The 23,933-nt window shown below is 45.3% G+C and overlaps 1 protein-coding gene across 1 annotated transcript in view; it reads left to right on the top strand.

The window, feature by feature from the left end:
- Pitpnb (phosphatidylinositol transfer protein beta) overlaps positions 1–23,526 on the top strand; it is a 63,294-nt gene extending 39,768 nt beyond the window's left edge. The window contains exons 8-11 of the mRNA XM_026412196.2: positions 2,186–2,263; positions 15,529–15,639; positions 17,266–17,388; positions 21,641–23,526. Of these exons, the coding sequence (XP_026267981.1) occupies positions 2,186–2,263; positions 15,529–15,639; positions 17,266–17,388; positions 21,641–21,691 (363 nt within the window). The 3' untranslated portion in view covers positions 21,692–23,526. The remainder of the gene's footprint in view (positions 1–2,185; positions 2,264–15,528; positions 15,640–17,265; positions 17,389–21,640) is intronic.
- Positions 23,527–23,933: the final 407 nt, after the last annotated feature.

Raw genomic sequence — 23,933 nt, forward strand, 5'->3', positions numbered from 1 at the left:
CTGACAGCATCCTGTGTGTGCCCCTCTGCGTGGAGCTCTTCAGTAGATAGGCTTTGATTGAGGGAAATGATGCTGAAAGTGATTATTTAATATGATGTTAATTTTTAATTTGGGGGGAAAAAGCAAGCTTGATTGAGGGTTTTAATTAAATTTAAACTTAATTTAATTATTCTGACCTAAAAGAAAAGTTTTTTTTTTATTTACTTTATTTCACTACGTGATTGTTGCAGATTTTATGCCAGAATTTTTTCTGCAAAGATGTGGGATGTGACCATTAATGTGAATTTTTAAAGAAAACATTGTGCCAGTATCACCTAAAAGTCCTTTCTACCTTAGTAGCAAGATCAGATGCATTCGTGCACTGGCAGCGGTGCTGTGCGGTATGCAGGCAGACTTGTCCCTGTCAGCAGGGGACTTATTTCTCATGGCGAATCAGGCGCAAGACCACCTGTACAACTGAATCTTCATCACAAGAGAAGTTTTGAGGGTGCAGTTCTCAGTTGGAATTTAAGGATCCCTACTGCTGACAGTAATATCGCTTTGCGCAGAGCTCAGGTTTACCAAGTGACTTCAGTTGCCCAACTCCTCATAGGCAGCTCCTCTCAGTGTGTTGTTGCTACGTCATGGCGGCTGACCTCATGCCCATAGCTGTGCCACATGGCATGTTTTTACAGCCTTAAAAGTCGGTGTCACCAGCTAAGTTTGCTTGTTCAACATTTTTAGCCCATTGTGGGGCCTTTTTGTAGCTTCTGGACAACCTTGAGACAGGCTTCAAGTTCAAGGTCACATATTTACCCAATTATCTTTCTTTCAAGTTTTATTTTCTCCCTGACCCTCACATTTCTTTTTCTTTGCATAATTTATTTATAACTTTCTCCCTACAAATTAACATGCTATATCGCTTACTGAGTAGCGATTGAGTTTTGAATGGCAGCTTCTCAACATGTTTTCTTTGATTTGTGAAGGTTGGTATTAGATCATGTCCAGGGCCTGCTTTGTGCTGGAGCTGCCCTCATCTCCCAGGCAGTGGTTTAGGTAGGGTATCCTGCCTGACTTGTCTGGACATGTTCCCCACAGTCGGTGGTCCCTTCGCAAATGCTGCAAAAAAAAAAAACAGGAAAGGAGACTCCCCACCCACCCGAACACTTCCTCTCTCTGCAGTATGTTAAACTTACCTCTGACCTTATAACTTGCTGGGGATTGAACCCCCGGGTGCTTTACCACTGAGTCATTTCTTCAGCCGTTTTTTAAATTTTGAGACAGGGCCTTGCTAAGTTACTGAGGCTGGCCTTAAACTTGAGATCCTCCTGCCTTAGCCTCCTGAGTTGCTGGCCTGATAGGCATGCACCACTACGCATGACTACAGCTTGTTTATTTTTGGCACTTCACAAATAATTTTTTATTTCTATCCTTAGAGTATGTATATGTGTGTAATGATAAGAACTTTTATAAAGCAGATAGGTGAGAAAAGATTTACTCCTTTTATTTTCTCCATTCTGTCAGGAATAGGGGATTAAGGCCAATGAAATTTACATGCACTAGAACCTTGAACAAAGTCTAGAGTTTAGCACCCTTCCTCTGTGGCATGATATAGCTATGTCAGTCCCCTGACACCTGACCTTTACTGTTTTTGACAGTGAGAGGCTGACAGGAATGTAGTCCTTCCTTGAGGAACCCAGATCTGTGCCTCCTACAGCTCTCTGAAAACAACCTCTTAGGAGAGGTTGACCAAGAACTGGAGCTATTCAGAGCAGACCTCACCACAGGAGAGATAGGGGGACGCTCTCTGGGCATCAGGAGTCCAGGACAGCCATCTGCAGGTGTTGTCGAAGATGAGGTGGTGTGTTTTATTTCTTGAATGTGATTACCTGTGTATCAAAATGCTGAGACTGTTGAAAAGTGTTGGCAGATTCGTTCTCAGATAGCTGTCTGGTAACCAGTCATAGTGGATTGCTGATCAGGACTTTTATTACTTGTTATTTTGTAGTCATGTTGCCGAAGATAAAAGTTTAAAGCAAAGAGAATAAACTGCGAACTTAATTGCATGCAGGAGTATTTTACTACTTGCATGCAAAAGCATAGGAAGTTGAATGAGTTTTGGTAGCTGCAAAGAGGGCTGTTCTGGTGAGGTTAAAGGGTTTTTTCTGGTTTTCTTTTCAGCCTCTGATTCTGTTTTTCTTTACAGGACTATAAAACTGATGAAGACCCAGCATTATTCCAGTCAGTCAAGACCAAGAGAGGCCCTCTGGGACCCAACTGGAAGGTACTGGAGGCTGACCTTTCTGACAGGCAGAGTCTTGGCAACAGAGCACTTGACAGGTCCTGAGTCTTGGAAAGCTGGGGACGTTTAAGTGAAAAATAGAAATGGCACAAAAATTGTTTTATTTGTGATAAGGACTTAGGACCAGTTGCAGTTGGCCAGCAAGTCTGTGCTGCATTAACAAACAGAGCAGAGCCGGACTGTCACTTTCAGTATAATGCTATTCTGATAACTCTTAAAAGAGACAAGTGATTTAGTCTTTGGGGGCTGTAACGTTCTCTTTTGAGACTTGAAACAGTACAAAAATCCATGTTAAATGAAGGCTTATGGTTTAAGTTTAGTTTTAGTAAAAATTGAACAGGTTTGCTTCATCCAAGCTCATGTTCCTGCCCTTTGAATAGTTACATTTTTGGAAAGCAGGACTCCAGAGAGCACTTCTTGTGGCAAGTAGTTGTTTTTGGATAAAGGGGGCACCCTTACTGTCCTCATGGAAGTGAGACACAGTGGCCAGGTGGTGATTTGAATTGCCGTGGAAGCATAACGCACTCGAAAGCTCTCCACTCAACGAAATGACAGACCAAGCGTTGACGGCAAGTTATTGCAGCTAATTTGACAGGAGAAGAAGAGCTGAAGGACCTGAACCTGCCCTGAGCAGACTTTCCACCCACAGGGTTGACTTGGTCACCAGTCTGTACACAGTGCCCCTGGTCCAGGGCATCGGTAAAGGGCGTCTAGGTGCTGGTTGTTGCTTATAGGGAGGGGATTATTCTGACACCCCCACCGATAACTCAGATGACTCATGGAGCGGTTCTCCATCAGTGTCGAGTGTTTTGTGGACCGTCTGGTGTATCAGCCAAAAGGAGGAATGAGTTCTGACTTGGTTTACAAGAAATGACTCGTGGTTGATTTCATATTCGCGTTTGTCCTCTGGGCAGAGTTCAGTTCAGAATTCTCCCAGCTTAATGACCATGGCTGGAAACTCGAACCCCAGAGTGTGCTCTTTGCCACTTACAAATTAAAGAGCCGACTCAGCGTGCGTGATCTAAGTTCACTCTGGTGGATCTGCAGATTGTTCCCACCCTTTCCAGGCTTCTGCTCCAGGCCCCGGGCTCCCTCTGAGCGGAGGAGCAGGCCCGCCAGTGGCTTCCGCTGTGCCTGGGTGTCCTACTCCAGCGGGTACTGACTACAGCTGGTGCTGCTGCTGCAGAACATAGAGGAGCGTGAGTTGAGGCTTGGAGGGGAGCTAAGTTCTGAATCTTCTTCAGATTGTCAGTGTTTCAGGTGTAGATTTTAAAAGGCGATGCTGCATGCCGAGGTGGGTTTAGCACTCTTGGTTTCAGATTTTTCCTGTGGGAACTCCTAATTATATAACAGGTCACAGATGTATTGGATGCTGGGACTTTTACCTGACTGTTGACTTTTAAGAACTTAGAATATACGCATTGATTAACATTGCTTTGTCTTTCGATATTAATGATTATTTAAATTTTTGGAATAGGTTCTGTCTTTAGAAATAATATGAGTTTAACCTTGGTGAATGATGACAGTTGAAGCATGCTATACTTCCTAAATAAGAGGAGGGATCAGGAAGACATACATGTAGCTATGGGAGGAAGGAAGAGGAAATCCTGTTCTGGACCCGAGGCACGGGGTTGTGAGTGCCGGGTGCTGGGTCTGCAGCCCTTCAGAAGGCCTGTGGGCCGCCCCATCTGCGCGCTCAGCAGAAGGTTGCGCCTTACCAGTCCACATTCCAAGGAGGATTCAAGGCCAGGAGTGGATCTTCAACCTCTGGTGGTGTTTTTGTTTGGTGGGGGCAGGTGATGGAACCTCGTGCCTCACACATGCTTGGCAGGCACCCCGCTACCGAACTACGTCCCAGCCCCTGTGATCTCAAAAAACTTTTCCTGTGTATTCCATGCTGGTGTTCCCTCTCAGTTTTGCAGTGTTTACTGCCTGTCTGCACTAGACTGGATAAAGGGAGAGGCATCCTTGGTGGGCACTCAGCAAGGTCACATTTAATCTTCACGACTTTCCTCTGGGGCAAGTACAGCTGCTTCATTTTACACATGAGGATGTGGCCAGAGAAACAGGAGTTGTAGAAGCAGCAGCATAATGTCACCTGATTCTGTGCTAGTCTTATGTGTGTAAGGTGTGGAGTCGCAGCAGAATCTCACTCTTAATCCAGTGGCCCCCAGATCACCAATCCCATGCACCATCACCACCCCCAGCGTGCTTTAGCGCCATGACAATTGTGTGGCTCTGTGAATGCCTGGTATTTGTCAGAATTTCATGATTCTTACACCAGTGGTGCATTTCCCATGATCAGGAGATCTGTAAGTGACACAAGCACTAATGGAGATGAATTAAAAACTAAATCTGTACAAGTTATGGCTTAAATAACTTAACCCTGAGAGAAAACCTTTGCAAGCTACTCTTCTGACAGCAGATTAATATCTAGAGAATATAAAGAACTCAAAAAAATCAACACAAAAATAAGACAGATAAGTGGGCAAATGAGCTAAACAGACACTTCTCTAAATGCAAATGGCCAGCACATTCAACATCTTTAGCAATTAGGGAAATGCAAATCAAAACCACCCTGAGATTTCTTCTCACTCCAGTCTGAGTGGCAGCCATCAAGAATACAAATAATAACAAATGCTGGAGACAGAGGTGGAGAAAAGGGGCACTGTTTCACTGTTGGTGGGACTGTCAATTAGTACAGCTGCTGTGGAAGTCAGCGTGGAGGCTCCTCAAAAGACCGGGGATGGAAATGCCATATGACCCAGCTATGCCGCTCCTTGGTGTGTAGCCCAAAGGGTTAAAGTCACCGTGCTGTAGCAACATGTGTCTACCCGCGGTTACAACAATTCACAGTAGCCAATCTGTGGAACCAGCCTAGGTGCCTCTCGGCAGATGAATGGATGAAGAGAATGCATATATCCACAATGATGTTTTATTCAGCCATAATGATAATGAGATCGTGTCATTTGCGGGAAAATGGATGGAACTTGAGAACATGATGTTAGGGGAAATAAACCAAATTCAGAGTCAAGGGTCATGTGTTTTCTCTCATATGTGGAAGCTGGAATGGAAAAAGGAAAAGAAAGGGGTGTGGGGTGAAAACTGAAGGGAGGTCAGGCGAGGAGAGGAGAGGGGCTGGGACGGGAGGGGGATGGTAAGGGGGTGCAGGAGAGTCTGAGTCCTGTTATGTTGTGTGCATGTGTGACTGAGTGACAGGTCACACCATCATCTGCAACCATGTTGTACCGATTTTTTAATGGGAGAAAAATAACCTTTCATCTGAGCCTCGATTTCCACATCTCAAAAATGAGACTCTTAGTCCCTTAGAAGGTTACTGTAAGGAGTGATGGAGCAGTGAGCAAGTTCCCTGCGCAGAGGATGTGCACAGTGAACCTTGCCTCTTGACATTGTCTTGCTTTTGTCTTTGAAAATAAAGAGACTGTTCCACCTTCGTCATCTCTTGGAGTGGGTGACGTCTGTAAATCTGACGTGGGTCTTGCTGGTCCCTGTCTGCTGCCTCAAGTTCCCTCGGTGGAGTATCTGGGGTTGCCAAACATGTTCCGGGTAGCCTGTCCGTCACCCTGTGCCTCTATGCTCAGTGAGGGCTGGGTGTGGCTCATGCACAGGGCAGAGGATCTCCCAGTGGAGAGCTTCCCTGACCAGGAGAAGATTTTTGTATTTTCCACCTTTGTTAAGTGCACATTTAAAAAAAAAAAACTATGATATGATACAGTAGCTTTTGTTTTTTAAAACTACAGACCCAGAGATGCAGACCTTAGTTGCACATTCATTTTTCCCTCTGAAGAACAAATTTTTGAAATTCTGAGCACATGAATTCTATTTTGTTACTTAGGGTTCAACGCTTGATGAGTGACCGTGCATAGTAATGGGAGAGCAACGTGTAACCTGATGGAAGTTTTTGCTTCAAGGCAGAATTGTGTGTTTCTGATGGATGTGAATGTCTTGCTTCTCCACAGCACCGTGTGTGTGTGTGTGTACATACACATGTACATGCTTCTGCTGCACCTTTCTGGGGCTTTGCATATTGTGACAGTGACATGACTACCTATTTGGATGGTTTATCAAAAATATTTCATATGTGGATTCCTTTAGCTTTTCAGCTCACTGCCTCTGATCTGGGTGAGGAGTTGTCATCTGAACAAATTGAAATACTACCTTTGAAGATTATGGTGTCATCCTTATCCTGTGGCATGGCCTCATTTCTTTCTTCATTTAAGCCAGCCATGAAGACTTAAGCTCCTGTGTCTACATATGTACAAAAGTTAATCATCAGGCCTCTAAAGGTCTTTGTAGGAGGCTTTGCTGAAGCGTCTGCCCCTTCGAGTGCTCAGCGTGTCTTGGGAGCCTCACTGAACATTGAAGGATGAGAGCAAGGGTCAACTAAGAAGTTGATCCAGAAATTACGGTGGCTGGGACATTGTCTTCCTGTGTGTGCTCTTTTTAATCATAAAGGCGTGTGCTGTCTGTCTTCGTTGTTCGCCTTAGTCTGAGACAGAGCTCCAGCCGCTGGAGCGTGGCCTTTCGGCCTCCCGTTCTGTTTACCTGCTTAGTCACATTTCAGATTGTTTTAGAAGAGCAGTAGTGGCCATTCTGGACCCACTGTAGCAGAGAAGAGCCGCCATTTTTGTGGCAGAGATACAGAGGTGCTAGTTTGTTCTCTTGGTGTCAAGGTTCCTCTCTCTCCCTGTCCTCCATCTATGAGGAGGTGGCGGTAGCCTTGGTCACCAGTAGCCTAAGGTGAAGAGAATGTAGCCTAGGGAGAGAAGAGAAAGGGGCCCTGAGCAAGGCGTTATCGCCCAGCTGTGGAAGTCGTCTTCCTGCTGTGACTGGCAGGAAAGAGACCAGAAACTGGTGGCTCCTGGGCAGTGTCCTCTTCTTGGTGGCCACCCTCGTAGGAAAGACTGATGGTGCGCTCATGTCTCAGAACAGGATGTCTGTGAGGGTTGGGAAAGACATGAAGGTGCTTGAAAATCTCTTCCCACCTGTGATCTTAGGTTTGAAACTCTTGATGAGGGACCCAGAGAGGCTCCATGGTTAGTTTCTGGTTAGGCCATGTTTTAGACAAAGTGTAATCATTTGGACCTACAGTCACGGCTGGGTTTCTTTGTTTCACATGCTGTTTGATATTTGTTTTTGAGTTCCAGGGTTGGCGACTTGTTTATTTTGGTTAAATTTTTTAAATATGTTTAGTACTTTTTAAGTATTGTTTTAACTTCCTCGAAGGGTGCCAAAACAAGCCGTGCCCGGTCTCCAAGAATCCAAGTGCCTGAGAGACATGATTAGTTGTAGCTTATCTTGGCCACTTAATGTCCCTGTTTCTTGGCGGAGCTGAGTGCAGAAACCAGGCTTGGATGCGGGCTGAGGGACTTGCCCCCGGGGGCCTCTTGCAGAGCCTCTTCCTGACACTGTCAGGAACACAAGTCTTCTTCATGAGTTTCATTTGAATGTGAACTTGTGGTTTCACTTGTGCATGTGTCTCTTCCACAGTGAATGAACACAAACATGCAGCACATGTCATAGTCCTGGTAACTAAAATAGATTGAACCACACAAAAATTAAGGTGGAAGCCTGGTGTAGTGGTGCATGACTGAAAACCTTGCCACTCAGGAGGTTGACAAAAGAGCATCACAAGTTTGAGACCAGCCTCTACAAGGCCTTAAGTGACCTAGCGAGACCCTGTCTAAAAATAAAAAATAAGAATGGCTGGGGATGTGGCTCAGTGGTAGAGAGTTCTTGGGTTCAATCCCCAGTATGGGAGGGGGTGTGGTAGGGGTAAGTCTAGAAAAATGTGATTGATTATCCTTTCCCAGGCCAGAAGCTTTTCTATCTGAATTTCATTTTGCCTGTTTTTGTAAAATGATTGTGACCTACCATTAGTTTAACTTTTTGAACCTTTGTCACATTTTACTTCTGCATTTATTCATTCATTCATTCATTCATTTTAATTGTTCATGGACCTTTATTTAATGTATTTATTTATTTATATGCGGCGCTGAGGATCAAACCCAAGTGCTTCACCCATGCTAGGCAGGGGCTCTGCCACTGAGCCCCAGCCCTATTTCTGTTTTTTAACATGCCCCATTTACCCAAGCAGATGGGACTCTCTGGCCTCTGACCCCCGAAAGGTCTCATGGATGACCTTCTCGTGGCACTTGATGTGTCCCGCATCAAGTGGTGATTGGTTCGTGCTGTCTAACTTTTCCCACCTCCTCTTTCTCAAATGTTAGACCATAGCCTTTGTATCTTCCTTATCTCGATACGTGGCAGTGGCCAGTACAGAGCTGTGCTCGTAGGAGGTGCTTAGTAAGTGTTTGCTAGATTCACGTTAACTGTCTTACACCAAATAAAAGTCAATTAAAGGTCGGATTCGCCGTGTACTTATAAAAATGTAAATATTTAACAGGTATCTGTCCAGAAGGCCACCAAAAAAATCAACAGCTATCTGAATAAAGTTGAGAGAATGGCTGAGTTGGAAAATTGGGGTTTCACTTGAAATTTCAATGCACATACTTTACATGTATTCTGTGACCTCTTGTTGATGTTTACTGATGCACGCACTGGCACCTGCCCTGGCAGTGTATCTCTTGGGACTTTCTTAATGAACTCTAGAAGGAAACTTGACATTACAGAGTGAGCTGCCAGAATCGAACATTCGGATTACCTGGAATCGAACAATCACACTATGAAGGGAGTGTGGACCTCTTAGAAGCTCTTGTGTCTTTGTGACATACTAGTTGGTTAAGTGGACCACATACTGGTCCATGTTTACCCCAACACATTTTTTTAAAAAATATTTATTTAATTTTTAGTTGTAGTTGGGCACAATAACTTCATTTTATTTATTTATTTTTATGTGGTGCTGAGGACTGAACCCAGGGCCTCACACGCGCTAGGCAAGTGCTCTACCTCAGAGCCACAACCCCAGCCCTACCCCAACACATTTTTAAAGTAGAATAAGTATATGTAAAGTTGACAGGTCTCACGAGACTGCAAAAGACTGTGTTTTTAAAAACCTAGTTTCCAGAATACCTTTTTTTTTTTTTTAAATCTTTTTACATTTGTATATTTTTGTCACGGATTCAAGAAACTAGTTCTCATGGACAGCGTGGGCCGATTGCTCCCCATCCCATTTGCATGCCGCGTGTGTGTTTGGTTACACTGTGTGGTTCCAGCCATGTTCCTCCCCTGTAGGCCTCATCCACATACCTTAGGGTAACCTAATAGTCCTCGTTAAATTAAAAACATGATTTGAGTTTGTGAGCTTTATTTATAGTTAGTAAATGAAATGTAAGGAATTCAGTGAATATACAAACTATTTAAATACAATTTTGGAAACGTTTCAGAACCAACCAGTGCTTGCTATATTACTGATGAAATTTAAATTATGTGGAAAAGAGTTATAACTTGGGATACTTGTGCTAGCCCATGACTCCAATCTCATACACTTCTGATAGCTCGTTTTTGTAACTAGTGAGTCTTTACCTTTTTAAAAAATTGGCCTTTGAAATTTTCATGCTTTGATCTCTATAAAATTCATTTATCAGCAAAATAACTTTGTCTGCTCCTAGATTAGGAGAATTAATTTTAACTGTCTTGCCTTAGATAAGGGAATGTGAGGTTGGGCTGGATTGGAATTCAGATCTGAATTCAGATTTTGACTCTTTGAGATGGGGAGGGGAGTCTCACTGTGTTGTCTACGGCTGGCCTCAGACCTCTAGGCTCAAGTGAGCAATCCTCCTGCTTCAGCGTTCTCAGTAGCTGAGACTACAGGCACACCCCAGGCCCTGCTGGTTTGGGGGTTATTTTTTAAGCAATGAAGAAGAATGAATCAGAAAAGGTGGTATTGTTTAAGACCAAAAAGAAGGTTTCTTCTAGCCCCTGACTGAGCTTCTAGGGGCTGGGTACACATGCCAGAACTTTTTTGGTTCCTGTGGGATTCCAAATATTTGCCCCAGTGAGATTTTTCACACTGGAGGTTACATGTTTCTTCAAAAGAATGTTTCTGATGACCCTGAAGGGTTGGTTCTATTTTTCTTTGCTTATACACCTTGTGGCTATTTTTAGGAAAAATTAAATATGGACTGAACTAAGATTTGTCTGTTAAATAATCTTAATTCAACTATTAGTTTGATTTCATGTAGCTTTGATTTATTAAACATTAAAAAAGCAGAAAAACATTTAAATTGTTTATCATTAAAGAAGAATTAAGATTTGAAATAGTACCCAGATAACTTAGGGCAAAGTAAATCTTTGTCCTAAAATATGTGGCTGTGTGCCAACACATTTTTTAGAGCCAATTTTTTTAAACATAGTTTCCTCCCCATGATAAAATAGGGGAGTTTTGAAAGTAAGAAATCATACTCAAAAGAAAATAAAAATCATTTGTGATTTTCATCATTTAATTACTACTATTGGTATATTTCATGATTCCTGTAGTTTATTTTGTTACAAATGTTTTTACCATATATAGATATCTTATTTATATTGGTGTCCCCCCCACACACACACACACATTGTGAGCTGTTCTTTGAAAGATGGCCTTTAATGGCTCTCTGCATAATGGCCCATTGTTTGGAAGGCCGTTGAAGTATTTCACCACTCTCTTAGTGGGTGTTGAGGTTAATAATTAATAAGTATAGGGGTTTTGCTGTTACGTATAAATTTAGGGTGTTGCTGTTCCTTACCTGATGAATAGGGTACATTTTTGAAAGTGAAATTAACAGATTAAAGGGTCTGTGGTAGGATATAAACAGCTTTAAGACTTTATTACATAGTATTAGATTTCTTCCCAGAAAGACGCACCAAAAGGGTTCTTCCAGGCTTTGCTTACAGAACGAGTATGGGCAGTTTCACGGTTTTCTGTTTTGTCATCTAGTATGGAGGATTTTTAAATCCCTGTCCTTAATTTAATCAGGAGTTCAAAGGCCATAGCTCAGAAAAAGAGATGACTCCTGTAAGTCACGTGCAGGATTGGGTGAGACCTTAAATACTGTGTTTATTCGAAAACAATTGAAGAAATGTGCAGCTTGTGTGTGCTCAGCTTTCTCTTGGGGCTGTTTGGGATTGTGGTTCTGGAAGTTACTTTTTGTGCCTCCTATGTGAGCTATCAATACTGTGGGAAAGAGACCAGAAATTAAAGGTAGCAGGCTTTTTATCTGTTTGAATTTTGGTTGGTTTACATATTATTCCCTGAATGATTTGTATTGTTTTTTAATAATTACTTGTTAAAATGGATGGAAAACAAAAAGTAGATTGAGAATGGATATACATCTTAAGAGAACTGTTGCTTTTTTTTGTTTCATTGCTTAGTTTTTAAAATAAGCTTTAGAGAACAATAAATTGCCAGTATTAATTTAATTGATTTGAGCCTCTTCCCCAGATCTAATAGGAAGTATGAGATGAACGAACCTGGTTAGTTGCTGGCGTCACATATGTGCGCTCCGTGCTTGGAACCCGAGTTGGGCAGAGGTGTGTTTGTACAGCATTTTGCTAACTCTTAATTAGAACCATTCTTCCTCCTGTGTTTTTATAAAATTAGGGTAGAATTCTGAAGAGTTGGTATTCCACCAGGAACATCCGAGGTTTTCGTGGAGAGCGGTGTCTAGTGCTTGGGGTTTCAGAAGCTGTCACCAGCCCCAGGTTCACAGGAAGGACCTTTGAATGTTCTATCTGGAAGGTGTCTTGGGGTTAATCAGTAAGAGGGAGCGATGTCAGCTAGAGAGGAGATCCGGCCTGGGAAGGTAGGTGGGTGTTTTAGTAAGCCAAAACGTACTATAGAATAAAAATAAGATTCCAGCAAGTTTTAAGATAAGTCTTTGAATGTAAAGGACACGTGTGTTCATAATCCGTAGTCCTGGGTCAACCCTGACCCTTGAGGAGCCAAGTTCACTCAACCCTGCTTTCAGTTTCGCCTCAGTAGAAAATGAAGAAAACTGCTAAGTCCAGCTGCCCTGCCTGCTCCTGCCAGAGGAGCGAGGCCCACAGAGGTCAAGGATCCTGCTGGTCACACAGGAAGTGAGTGCAGGAAGTGAGTGCGTGATGGGAGCTCCTAGGGTGGCACTGCAGGCTGGACTTCACAGTTCAAGTTCCATATTCCACACGTACACAAGTCCTGTCGCCTGGGTCGGAAAGTTCCTCGGGATGAGCTCAGTGCTTATTGAAAGATCATCTCCGGAAGACAGTCCTTATTTCAGCAAGGCTGAGCCTCCGAAGCTAGCAACGGCTCATGGAAGGCCTGTTGACCACTCCGAACACTGGACTCAAGTTGGTGCCAGGGACTTGCAGGTCAAGAAGAGAGCAAGCTGGGTTGGGCGCGGCGGCACACTCCTGTAATTGCAGCGACTGAGGCAGGAGAATCACAAGTTGGAGGCCAGCCTCAGCAACTTAGCAAGACCGCATTTCAAAACTAAAAAAAAATAAACAAAAGGACAAGGGATGAAGCTCAGTGGCTAAAGTGCTCCTAGGTAGGATCCCCGGCACCAAGAAAAATGAGGGAGAGATGCCAGTGTGCCCATTTTTGGCCCAGGGCCACAACATCCACAACAGGAGGTGTGTCCCCTCTGAAATAGATGACCGACACCAAGGACAGTGGGGGAGGGGGTCATTGCTGTGTGTATACGTAATTGTGGTTTTTTTTTTAATATTTATTTTTTAGGTGTAGATGGGTACAACACAATGCCTTTATTTTTATGTGGTACTGAGGATCGAACCCGAGTCCCACCTGTGCTAGGCGAGTGCTCTACCGCTGAGCCACAATTCCAGCCCCCAATCGTGGTCTTTTCTTTAAGCCATGTTCAGGTGCCCTGACAGAACCTTGCACGGGTGGAAGTGTAAATGGTGCCCACTGAACTCTGGTTGAAGCACCTATTCATCCCGGTGTCTGTATTCACACATCCACTGGCTGAATCTCACAGGCACTCTAGTGAAGTGGGAGAGTTCATGGGAAAATGGAACTAGGCCAGCCAGCTCGCTCTGTTCATGTGGAACTCACCTACAAAGGGACAGCGTGTTGTCATTTTTTTTTTTTTTTTTTTAATGCTTGCTGATGTTACCTCCTTGATTCAACCCCTTGCCAGGATATGTGCTCAGAAGATGAGTCAGGCACAGTTATGTGCACCTGAATCCCAGCTACTCGGGAAGCTGAGGCAGGAGGATCATGAGTTCAAGGACAGCCTTGAACCTGTCTCTGGGTAAAACAAAACATCATGTGAAATGTTACATTAGAACAGAATCCTGAGGAAAGCTAGTCATGCAGGACTCCACAGAACTTTTACTCCCACTGATAACAAGATAGAATTTTTTCATAGAGCATATCCCTAGATTCACTTAAAACTGGGACATCAGCTGGGCACAGTGGTGCACACTTGCAATCCCAGTAGCTCCGGCGGATGAGGCAGGAGGATCACGAGTTCAAAGCCAGCCTCGGCAACTTAGCAAGGCCCTAAGCAGCTCAGTGAGACCCTGTCTCTAAATAAAATACAAAATAGGGCTGGGGATAGGGCTCAGTGGTTGAGTGTCCCTGAGTTCAATCCCTGGTACATAAAATAAATATGGGGACATCCTACTTTTGGGGAAATGTGATGTGGTTGTGTAGTGGAATAAATGAAAGATAGCCTTGAGGTCTTTGAGTAAAGATCTGGAAATTCCTCCTTTTCTGAAATCGATTGTCTGAGTGGACAGGACCTTCGCTCACATTCAGAGTTCTAAGAGCAGGATGCCCAAGTGGGTTGGGACCAGAGGAAGCAGCGGTGGCAGCTGGTGTGACTGGCATTGTGTTGTGCTCCCACCTTGGGAGCACCCATCTTGGGCTTGATGATTTAGTTTCTGCAGGAGGTCCCTGCAGTGCACGTGACTCGAACTGTTTACTTGGATGAAGAAGAATTTGGTTAAACTTGTGTGAAGATTGAAAGTCACAGATAAGGGGCTCAGTGGTAGAGCACTTGCCTGGCCCCTGGAGATCCCTGGGTTCAATCCTCAGCATTACATAAAAATAAATAAAGAGATAAATTAAGCTACTAACAAATAAGAAGAGAGGAAACTAATGTGTATTAAGCCCTGGAGTCCTACCAAGCATGGAACATGTACTGCTTTATTTAATCTTCAGAATATGACATTTTGGGGGCTTTTGTTGCTTACTGTGGTCTCACAGGCCACCAACTTTGGGGATTAGGCTTGGGGAACTGTCCTTTTCCCTTATCCCTGCAGTCGGCCTCTGTGGCCCGTTTTCTTTGCTTTGTGCCTTTCTTGCCCACTAGACTGGGGGCCCCGAGGGCAGGAACATGGGGTTGGCCTCCTGCCAGGGGCCTGTCCCAGCCTCTGGATCTGCTCAAGACTGTTTGGGTCTCCTGCATACACTACTTTGAAAGGGAACCCTTCCACTAAGCGGACCCAAGTCAACACACAAGCCCCCTCCTGAAAATACCCAGGGTCACTAATGGTCGAAGGCACAAGTGCCACAGGTTGCCACCCCTGATGGAGATTTAGTGAGAAATTTCAAAACTATCCCGAAAACTGAAACGAGAGCAGGGAACCCGACTGCATTCGGTATTTAAATTATTTTTTGGTGAAACCTACACATTAAGAATAAGTTTTCATACTTTGAAAGCAGGGTGACTGACATCTGTGGCTTCTGCTGCTAATTGCTTTTTTCTTGTCGTCTCCTGAAAATAAATTACAGACATTATATTTTGACTCTCTTAATCCATTTGATCCCTGAGTCTCTCTCTGGTCCTTTTCCTCACACTCTTATTGTCCAGAACAAGACTCGGTTTCATTCCCTGGCTGGGAGATGTAATCATTGGTGAAAATTAAAATCCATATTATATCATCTGTGCAGCTTATGAGCAGTGCCATTGCACTGGCCAGTGTTTGGAGGTCCACAGGCGGGTGTGTGGTACTGGCGTTAGGAAGATCCATGTGTAGTAAAAGCTCACTTTTGACATGCTGTGAGTAGAGGTTGGTATTTAATAAGGCATCTGGAGAGGAGTAGCCATTGAGGCCCAGCAGCATGCCCGTTGAATTTTAGAGGTCAGATGGAAGTCCCTTGGTCTGTAGGAGGACTGTTCCCAGCAGGGGGGTTGGGCTGCTGCTTTTTCAGAAATGATTTTGAATTTCCACATATTGGAATTAAACACTCAAGACTGTGATTTTCTTCACATATGTCTGCGATGGTGTGGCACGACCGTTGGTTTTAACGTTTCTCCTTTTCAATTTCCCTCATGCAGAAGGAGCTGGCAGACGACACTGACTGCCCTCGGATGTGTGCCTACAAGCTAGTGACCATCAAGTTCAAGTGGTGGGGCTTGCAGAGCAAAGTGGAGAACTTCATTCAGAAGGTAACATCTGTTGAGAACGTGGTGCCTTGGGGCCAGGTTCAGATTTGAGGTAGCTACTGGTGGGAGATTTTTTTCTGCTATTACTTTTTCCCCCTCCATTATGAGATGAAAGTTATTTGTGCAATCAGTTTCTGTCCTTTTTATCCTTAGAAACCACAAAGACAGGTGCCTGAGGTTTTAAGGGACTTTCCTTGGGGGAAGTGCAGAGCGGTTCCATTCAGAAGGCTTTCCTGTGGCCTACCTAGCACTGCCACACATAGCATGTCCCCAGGGAATCCTGGGCCTAGCTGGAGTGAGTGGGTAGGCTTTGCCTCCTGAAGGTTCCGCTGCCCTACCCCGTCTTTGTGACACACACAACTGTGCCTTCATGTGGGGGTCTCTAGAGGTGCTCACTGAGAACAAGGCACTCTGAATTAACTTTACATGATCTGATAACCCAGACCCTAATTGGCTTTTTTTTTTTGTCCTTATCACTAAAGGGAAGGCAACGTATAGGTAGTTCAGATCTCTGAGGACGGGGAGCTGCGCTTACATAGCACCCATTATGGTTGTGCACTGTGCAGCTTTCACGGGGCCCTGGTTCAGACCTCGGTGCCGAAAGCAAACCAACAACAAAATGCACCTGATTAGAAATCCACAAGGAACCAGGAAAGTGTCCTGGTCTTTACTTTTTCTGTAGTATGAATATTTATTTCATTATCATTCAAAGGAAGCCCCCGTTATATTTCTGATTCCCACCACTAGCTATGTCTGCTCCCCCATAGCTGTAGGACAGGGACCCCGCAGTGCCTGCTGGCTGTTGGCCCACAGCCGGCTCTGCGGGAACACTGGCTTCCTCCCTCGTGGGACGGAGGACTAGATGAGCAGAAGTCGCACATGTAATCGATAAAGTTAGTTCATGGACAAAAGTTAGAAAAACTGAAGATTGTTCAGCAGTACTCACTGTTTTCATTCGCTTCTCTCAAGAACATTGAGTACAGCTTAAGTCATTCAGCAGTTAAAACCATTATAGTATACGTGGCTTTTATATAGACACAAATATGTGTATAAGCCATGTATATATATATATATATATAAAACACACACATATGTGTGTGTAGTGGCAGTAACACAGCACTGAAAAATTAGTGGTGAGTGTGTAAGAATTCTTAATTTAATAAAACCTCTTTATCCCAAGGAACCCAGGTCTCTTTTTCTCTCAGTCCATTTTTTTCTGTGCCACCTCTCAGTACTCCCTTGAAATGCAGAGAGGTGAAGAATGACAATGTGTAGTTTTATAGCAGGAAAAAATCCTGTCGGCCTTTGCTCACTGACATTTAGGAAAAGGTAAAAATAGATTAGGTCCAGCAGGAGTGTGCTGGATCAGGTGGTGCACACCACTTTTTTTTGTTTGTTTGTTTCTACTAGATCATTACCCCTTGGCCAGGGGAGATCATTTCCCACTTCACAGAGAAATTTTTGTCTTTATTTTGCCGTTCAAGATGATAATAGGGTGGAGGTAAGATTTCCACTAGGCTTCAAACTAAAAATGTGAGTTTCGTGGGTTAATTGGGACATGTAACGTCAGTGTGTCATTAATCTCAGACTTTTGCCATCTTATGCTACTTTTCTTCTTTGTTTTAAAAGCAAGAAAAAAGGATATTTACAAACTTTCATCGCCAGCTTTTTTGTTGGATCGACAAGTGGATTGATCTGACAATGGAGGATATTAGGAGAATGGAAGACGAGACTCAGAAAGAACTAGAAACAGTAAGACTTGCCATTCTACCGGAATCCCCTCATTTCCCCTGTCTGAAACTGTGTAGACCTAGAACTAGGAAGAGTGTTCCTGAAGCCTCTCTCTGCTCTGTCTGCATCACAGTGGAGTTTCTAGACACTAATGCCCGCTTCCTGGGTTCTGGCTCCTCTCTTATTGATCATCTTTCCTGAAGGTGGACTTTGTCACCTGTGAACTGCCCAGTGGTTTTGTAGTTCTTCTCATGCATTACTTCTCTAACAGAAGAGGGAACAAGGACTTGTCACATTAGTTCAGTCCTTTTAGAGTCCCTTTGTCAGAAGCGAGAGCCTTTGGCTCAGTTTTGTCACAGCTGATTGAAGTTCTGGTTCCCTCTTCTGTGCACAAGGTAAGGCTGGTGTGGTCGCTGATCTAAAAATGCCTCCTCCCTCCCCGATCTGCAGTGAGTGTTGACTTGTTCTGAGTTTGGGGCGCCTTCTGGGGACCCCTGGCAGGAGGTCAGCCTGCTGGGTTAGGGTTGAGCCGCAGCAGCCCTGTCGCCAGTGGGTGTCTCCTTTCTCTCAGGGATGGATTCTTCTCTGGCTTCCTCTTGCATGTGTCTGGTTTTGGTTTTGCCCTGGGCCACGCTTGTCTGCAGTTGGCAGCAAGGCCCCAGAGGGGAAACGAACCCAAGGAATGTCCAAGGCCTGCTAGTGGTTTCCATGTGGTCACCTCGAGTCCTGCCAGCAGGCCCAGCTCTGGAAGCCCACAGGTGCGAGTGTGTTTGACCAACTCCCGCGGGTGAGGGGGAGCCTAGTTTAGCGGGGGGAGAGTGGCCGTATGTCAGGTTCTTTGGCACAGAGGGAACCTATTTCTCTGGCACATCTCATTGTAAAGAATCTGTTTTTAAAATTGCTTACTTTTGGTGATTACAACAGGTCTGCTTCTAATTAGCTTTATACAAACCTTCTGAGAGGGCTCGGACATATTTTCTTTATAAGGCAATAAAATGTCTTAACCTTATCTTATACACAAAGTAAACTATAGGCAGACTCCAACTTATGAATGGATTTTGCTCCAAATTTTTTTAGGTTGATTGTTTGAAGTTTGGAGCGTATTTTGCCATAGGATCACATCATAGTTGAGTTGGTTTCTAGATCAGCCCTAGTTTCTCCTTCTCAGTGGCAGGGCTCTGAGAGCCGGGTTCGGGTGGGATGAGGAGATGCGGGAGTCCAGGCCCTCCCCAGGCCTTTGCCTTCGCGCTGGCCGTGGGTGCCTCCCTCCTTCCTTTCCCTGCCTCTTGCCCACTTTTGTGCCCTGTTCTCAACAGTGAGGTGCCTTCTCTGCCCCTGAGAAGCATCTGTCACCACCCCGCCCAGTTTCAGTTGCTTTCCTCCTACCTTGCCTAGGGTCGCTCCCTCCTCCACGTATCCCAGGCTGCGAAGACACTGCTGTCCACCTCTGGCCCCTCTGTGCAGCTGGTGTCCTGTGCATGGGGAGCTGTGTGCTGGCTTGCGTTTACCTAGGCTCGTGGCACAGCTCTGCCATTGCCCGCGAGCCTTTGCCACCCCCAGAGGAAACAGAAAATGAGCTTGTTTCTGTTGGTTTGAGCCCTTGGGAAAAAGGCCTTCTCTTGGTTCTGGGTGTTTCATTGAAGAATTGTCCCACATATAGAAGAGCAGGCAGCGCTGGCCAGTGGGTTGCTGCAGCCCTCCCCGCCTGGCCTGGGCTCTGAGTCCCAGGAAGTTCTTAGATAGAACTCGGCAACACCTCTTCTCCACTCCTGCTTCCTGTGCAAGTTCAGTCTCCTGATGACCTGAACCCATGGCGGGACCCCCGGTGGGGAACTGGTGACTGGTTGCTATCTGTGGCCGTGGCCCTGCAGGCTCAGCTGCTGCTCCACGCAAGTCTGTGACATGTGGGTTGGAAACGGGGTTCCAGAAGGTGTGGGGGAGACAGCAGCTCAGAGCCCCAGGTAATGAGCCCAGCATCCTCGCACCCACGTGGCCAGGCTGATCCGAGTCCTGTACAGCTGACCGTCTTGATATGGAGTCCTACCTAAGTTCTCTCGCTCTCAGTCACCGGGGAGTGCCTAGTTCCTCGTGGCATTTCTGCTGCCATGAGAGTGGGTCTGGGCATCTTCAGATGGTGGGGCGCATGCACACGTGAGGCCTGGTGATTTCAAATGCTCTTTAGGATTTTGCCCTGCCCTCAGGTCCTGCCTCCCGATGCCTGGTGGCATCACCCGATGCATTGTGATGCTCTTACTCACAGGTCTTTCAGAATCCTCTCGTTTTCTCGTGACCAGGTTTTGGTCAGGTAGAGAAGGCCTGGCACCTAGGAGGCTGGGCCCCCACAGGGCTGCTGGAGTTCAGCCCAGCACCTGCAGGGCTTCCTGGGACAGATGTCCCCCCTGTGGTTCCCCGCTGGCCTCTGGGGTGTGGAGGCAGTGGGTTGATCACATTTTCTTTGGTTTTGCTCGTTGAGGTCTGTCTGTCTATAGTCTGCTGTTAACGCCTGCCCTTTCTGTTGATCTTTCCCTCCTCGCTTCTCTGCCATCCTGTATCTGGGCTTGCTTGCTGCTTTTATTCACTTTCCTTTCAGCAATCTTGCTTTAAAGAACCCGAGAGACCTGGTCTCAGAAGCAGCAGAGGTCCCGTTCCACCCCTCCCACACCTCCTGCCCCCATGGCTTCTGCCTGGTCTGGGGACTATAGTAGTATAAACCACACTTAGGGGCAGTTTGTCACATTGTATTGACAACGGCTCATGTACCATCAGTGTCTCTGATCAGTTCCTGTCAGTCTGTAGGCCTTTGTCAGATACAAGATGATACGAGGTCCACAGATTTTTCAGTCTGTAAGGAAAGCCTCTTGCAAGAGTCTTTAGGCCAGCAATGTTGGCGGGGCCTCAGCACTTCACTCACAGGAGGATATGGCTGTCAACAGGTGGCCTTCCCTCATTAGCTCATCTAGGTCCTCTTTCTCCTCTTGCTTACTAACCCCTACTCAGAGTCTGATTTTAGCAGCTCATGATTTTATTTTACGTTTAGATGCGTAAGAAGGGTACCGTCCGAGGCACGTCGGCTGCTGATGTCTAGATGAGTCCCCTGTAGGGTCAGAGACAATATCACACTGTGTAAGTGAAGACCTGGATAAAAAGAATGTTTCAAACCTGTACCTGTTGGTAAGGGGGAGTTGACTTGCTGAGCACAGGGGCTCTGACCAAGTGTTAAATGTGGCTTTATTTTTAAAGTATAGTAGATAGATAGTTTAGAAACAGACAGTGAACGCCTGCGTTGTCACACTGTGAGACTCATGTGGAGTGTAGTCGTCAGGGCTCGCCCTTAGTGCCACATCAGGAGCCAGCTCCCCGTGCCCTTGCTTATCGCAGGCATCATCTTGGAAGCTGGCTGGTTCCAGTAGCCAGGTGACTGGCCTGCTGCTCAGTAGGGCCCTGTGGGGTTAGTGAGGAAACAAAGAGCCCTCACCCCATACTGTAAGGGCCAGCCTTGGTGATTGATTCCCTTTAAAAAATTAGGTGAGATTTGTTTCTGTGCAACACAGAGCGCTCCTCCATGGTTGACCTTCAGTTACCTCTGAGCTAGCTTTTCTCTGTGTAAATGCACTTTGTTTTTTTAACTAATAGCAAAAGATTTCCATGATCTTATTTATCTAATACAGCTCATATGCCCAGATAACAGATTGCCCTAAAAGGGGAATAAGAATACATACCACAGTCGGAACCGCGCATTGGAATGAGTGTAGGCAAACAGAAGTGATGGCCCGTTCTCCGGGGCAAACCCCGAACCTTGATGTTCACGGGGGCCGGAGGCTCCCCTCTCCACCATGGCTCTTTGCTTCCCCCTTAGTGAGCTGCTGCTCCCAGTGCAAGCAGTGACTGGGGTGCCCATCCATGGAAAGGGGTGATTATACCAAATAAGAATGGAGCGACTCTCCCAGGCTTCTGCAGAAGCTCTCTCTTTATATAGTGTTCATTTTAAAAAAGTTTTTCTTAGGTTACTGTTGTTATTAAGTTCTGCTAAGCTTCTGTGATTTATTTTGCTTCTAATTTAATTTTCCATCTGATGAAACAAAATGTTATGCCATTAGTAAGACTAGAATCTATTTGATCAGAGTAAAATTTTAAGGTGCAGTAGTTGGGATAAATTTTCTGCCAAAAGTTTTGCCACATTGACAGATTTTTTCTGGTGAGTGTGCGGGACAAGCTACTGTCCTTCATCCCCTGTGTGGTAACGCGTTCTCACTGTCTTCCGCTTTTCTTACAGTTACGTAATCAAGGTCAAGTGAGGGGAACCAGTGCAGCCAGTGACGAGTGAAGACGAATCTGACCAGTGTCCTGCAGTGTTGAAGTTTCCGACGTGTGCTTGTGGAAACGCACACACACGCACAGGTTCCCAGCCACATGTGTCTGTGTGTGTGTGTGTCTGTGGCTGTATATAGAACGCATGTAGAGCTGCAGACCCAGATGCACACGCGTGTGTGTATATATGTACATACAAACATCCTGAAGGGATTAGTACACTTTCTCCAACGTACTGTACCTATCTTCAGCAAGAATGCAAAAGAAAATATTTTCAATATATATACCTGGAACAGATTTTAATAATTATCAGAGTAAAACCATTAATGGACAAATTGACTGCGATGTGATACGAGCTGGTATGTTTCATAAATGTCAAGCTGTGGACCAACATATATAGCCTTTTGTTATTTTTCTGTTCTTTTAAATCAGTCTCTTATAATTTTTATTTTAGTCCCATAAGCAGCAGACTCCCACAGAGAGATTCCTTCAAAACTTTTTGGTACTCCCATGAATCTGGAATGTCAACTCTGAATGTATTTATAATTATTTATTTCTGGATGGTCATTATCTTCCAGCCAAATTTGATGATATCTATTAAATAAGGAGTAAAGTTACAGGCCAGTTTTTACTAGTTTGAGGGGAAAATCCTTTTAAAAAATTTTTTCTGGTTTTTATTGGAGTTTTGTATTTTAAATTTCAAGTATTTTTCTACATCAAACCTAGAAAAATGAAGATGACGATTTGTGATTTATAGTAAACACTAGAACATTTTCAGGCTCTTGTTAGGTAAACAGATCGATAAAGAAGTCAGTCTGAATGGTATCGGAGGCCGCATAGAAAGGCTGGGCGCCAGCGCCTCCCGGGGTCTCATTTCTGAAGCGGCTGTTTTCTGGGGTTAATGCAGAGACGGCGCAGACGGTCCAGAAGCCTTGCAGCCGGGCCCGGCGGGTCCGTGGTGACAGTGTGCTCTTTCTGTGTGGCAGTGCACTTGGATTGGGGGCTGCCTGTGAGGTGGGACGGTTCATTGCCGCTCAGGGCCCTGGGGGGCTGGTGACCCCGACTTCTGGATCTGCTTGCTCTCTGGTAGACATCCAGTGACATTCCCTGAGGAGGCATCAGGAAAGTGCTGGTTAGACGTCACTGCCACCTTTTTTTTTTTTTTTTTTTAAAGAAGGAGCAGTGGCTGGGTAGATCTTTATCCGCTTTCTCTGTCTGGATGCAGCTTTTCCCCTGTCAGGCCTGGAAGCTTGAGTGCAGTGATATCCTTGAGGCCTTCGGGCCACAAACTGTCGTCTGTAACCCCCTGCTCCTCCTAACCCCACCCCGGCCCTGTGGTCAGAGCGCAGTAGTCATCCGATTTGCTGACAGTCCTGCCCTTGTTGCTCTGCGCTTTCCCACGTGTCCTGTGTCCCGACCCGAGTGCTGCCGCATTGAGACCCTGGTACCTCAGCAGCACACCCCGAGTCTCAAACGTCCTCCACGTACTCAGGATACAGACCATGTTTCCTCTCGGGGCTCTGAGGGTAATGGTTCTGTCAGAGCGTGATCGTCGCCTGCAGAGCGTCGGGTGCGAGGAAGGCGATGCTGATTTGTGGAGTGGAGAGTCCAGGCCTCTCTCCTAACAAACCTAACTCTTGCTGGCATCTGCAGTCTCATTGGGAGCTTGGGCACACATGGAAATGAGAGCCCGGCACATGGATTTTAATGTCTTTCTAACAACTGTGGAGATTTGAGGGAATGTGTGGTGAATGTAAAATACCTAGTTTACTTGGCAGTCTCTTGTGTAAATTACAGTAAAACAAAGTAAATGAAATTTAAACAAAAAATAAATTTGATCACAAAATGCCACTTGTGTGCTCGAGTGGTTGTTTCCCTGATGCTTCGGCTGGTGCGGAACACTGCAGCCCGCTCTACGGGTCTTTCTAGAATTCTGTGGTGTGCAGCACTCCCACTCTGGGAAAAAGAAAGGGGAAGAAACGGGATTTGTGTTTTTATTGCAAACTTCTGGAAAGGCACGCGAGACACACTAAGATGTTACTCTTGGTTTCTGAAATAATTTTCTGTCTTTAAAAGCTCAGCAGTAAACTAAAGGGGTTTTTTAAACATTTTTTTTCCAGTAGGGGGAAATATGGAAATCGAGAATATTTTTTTGAAGTGAGATCCTGACTGTTCAAGATCGTGGCATTGTGGTCTGGGGCTGATTCGCCTCTCCTCTGGACAGTGTCTTCTCTGGTGTCTTCTTTCTGGACGAGCGA

The sequence above is a fragment of the Urocitellus parryii genome, chromosome 3 (assembly GCF_045843805.1).
Source record: "Urocitellus parryii isolate mUroPar1 chromosome 3, mUroPar1.hap1, whole genome shotgun sequence".
In the NCBI taxonomy this organism is placed as follows: Eukaryota; Metazoa; Chordata; class Mammalia; order Rodentia; family Sciuridae; genus Urocitellus; species Urocitellus parryii.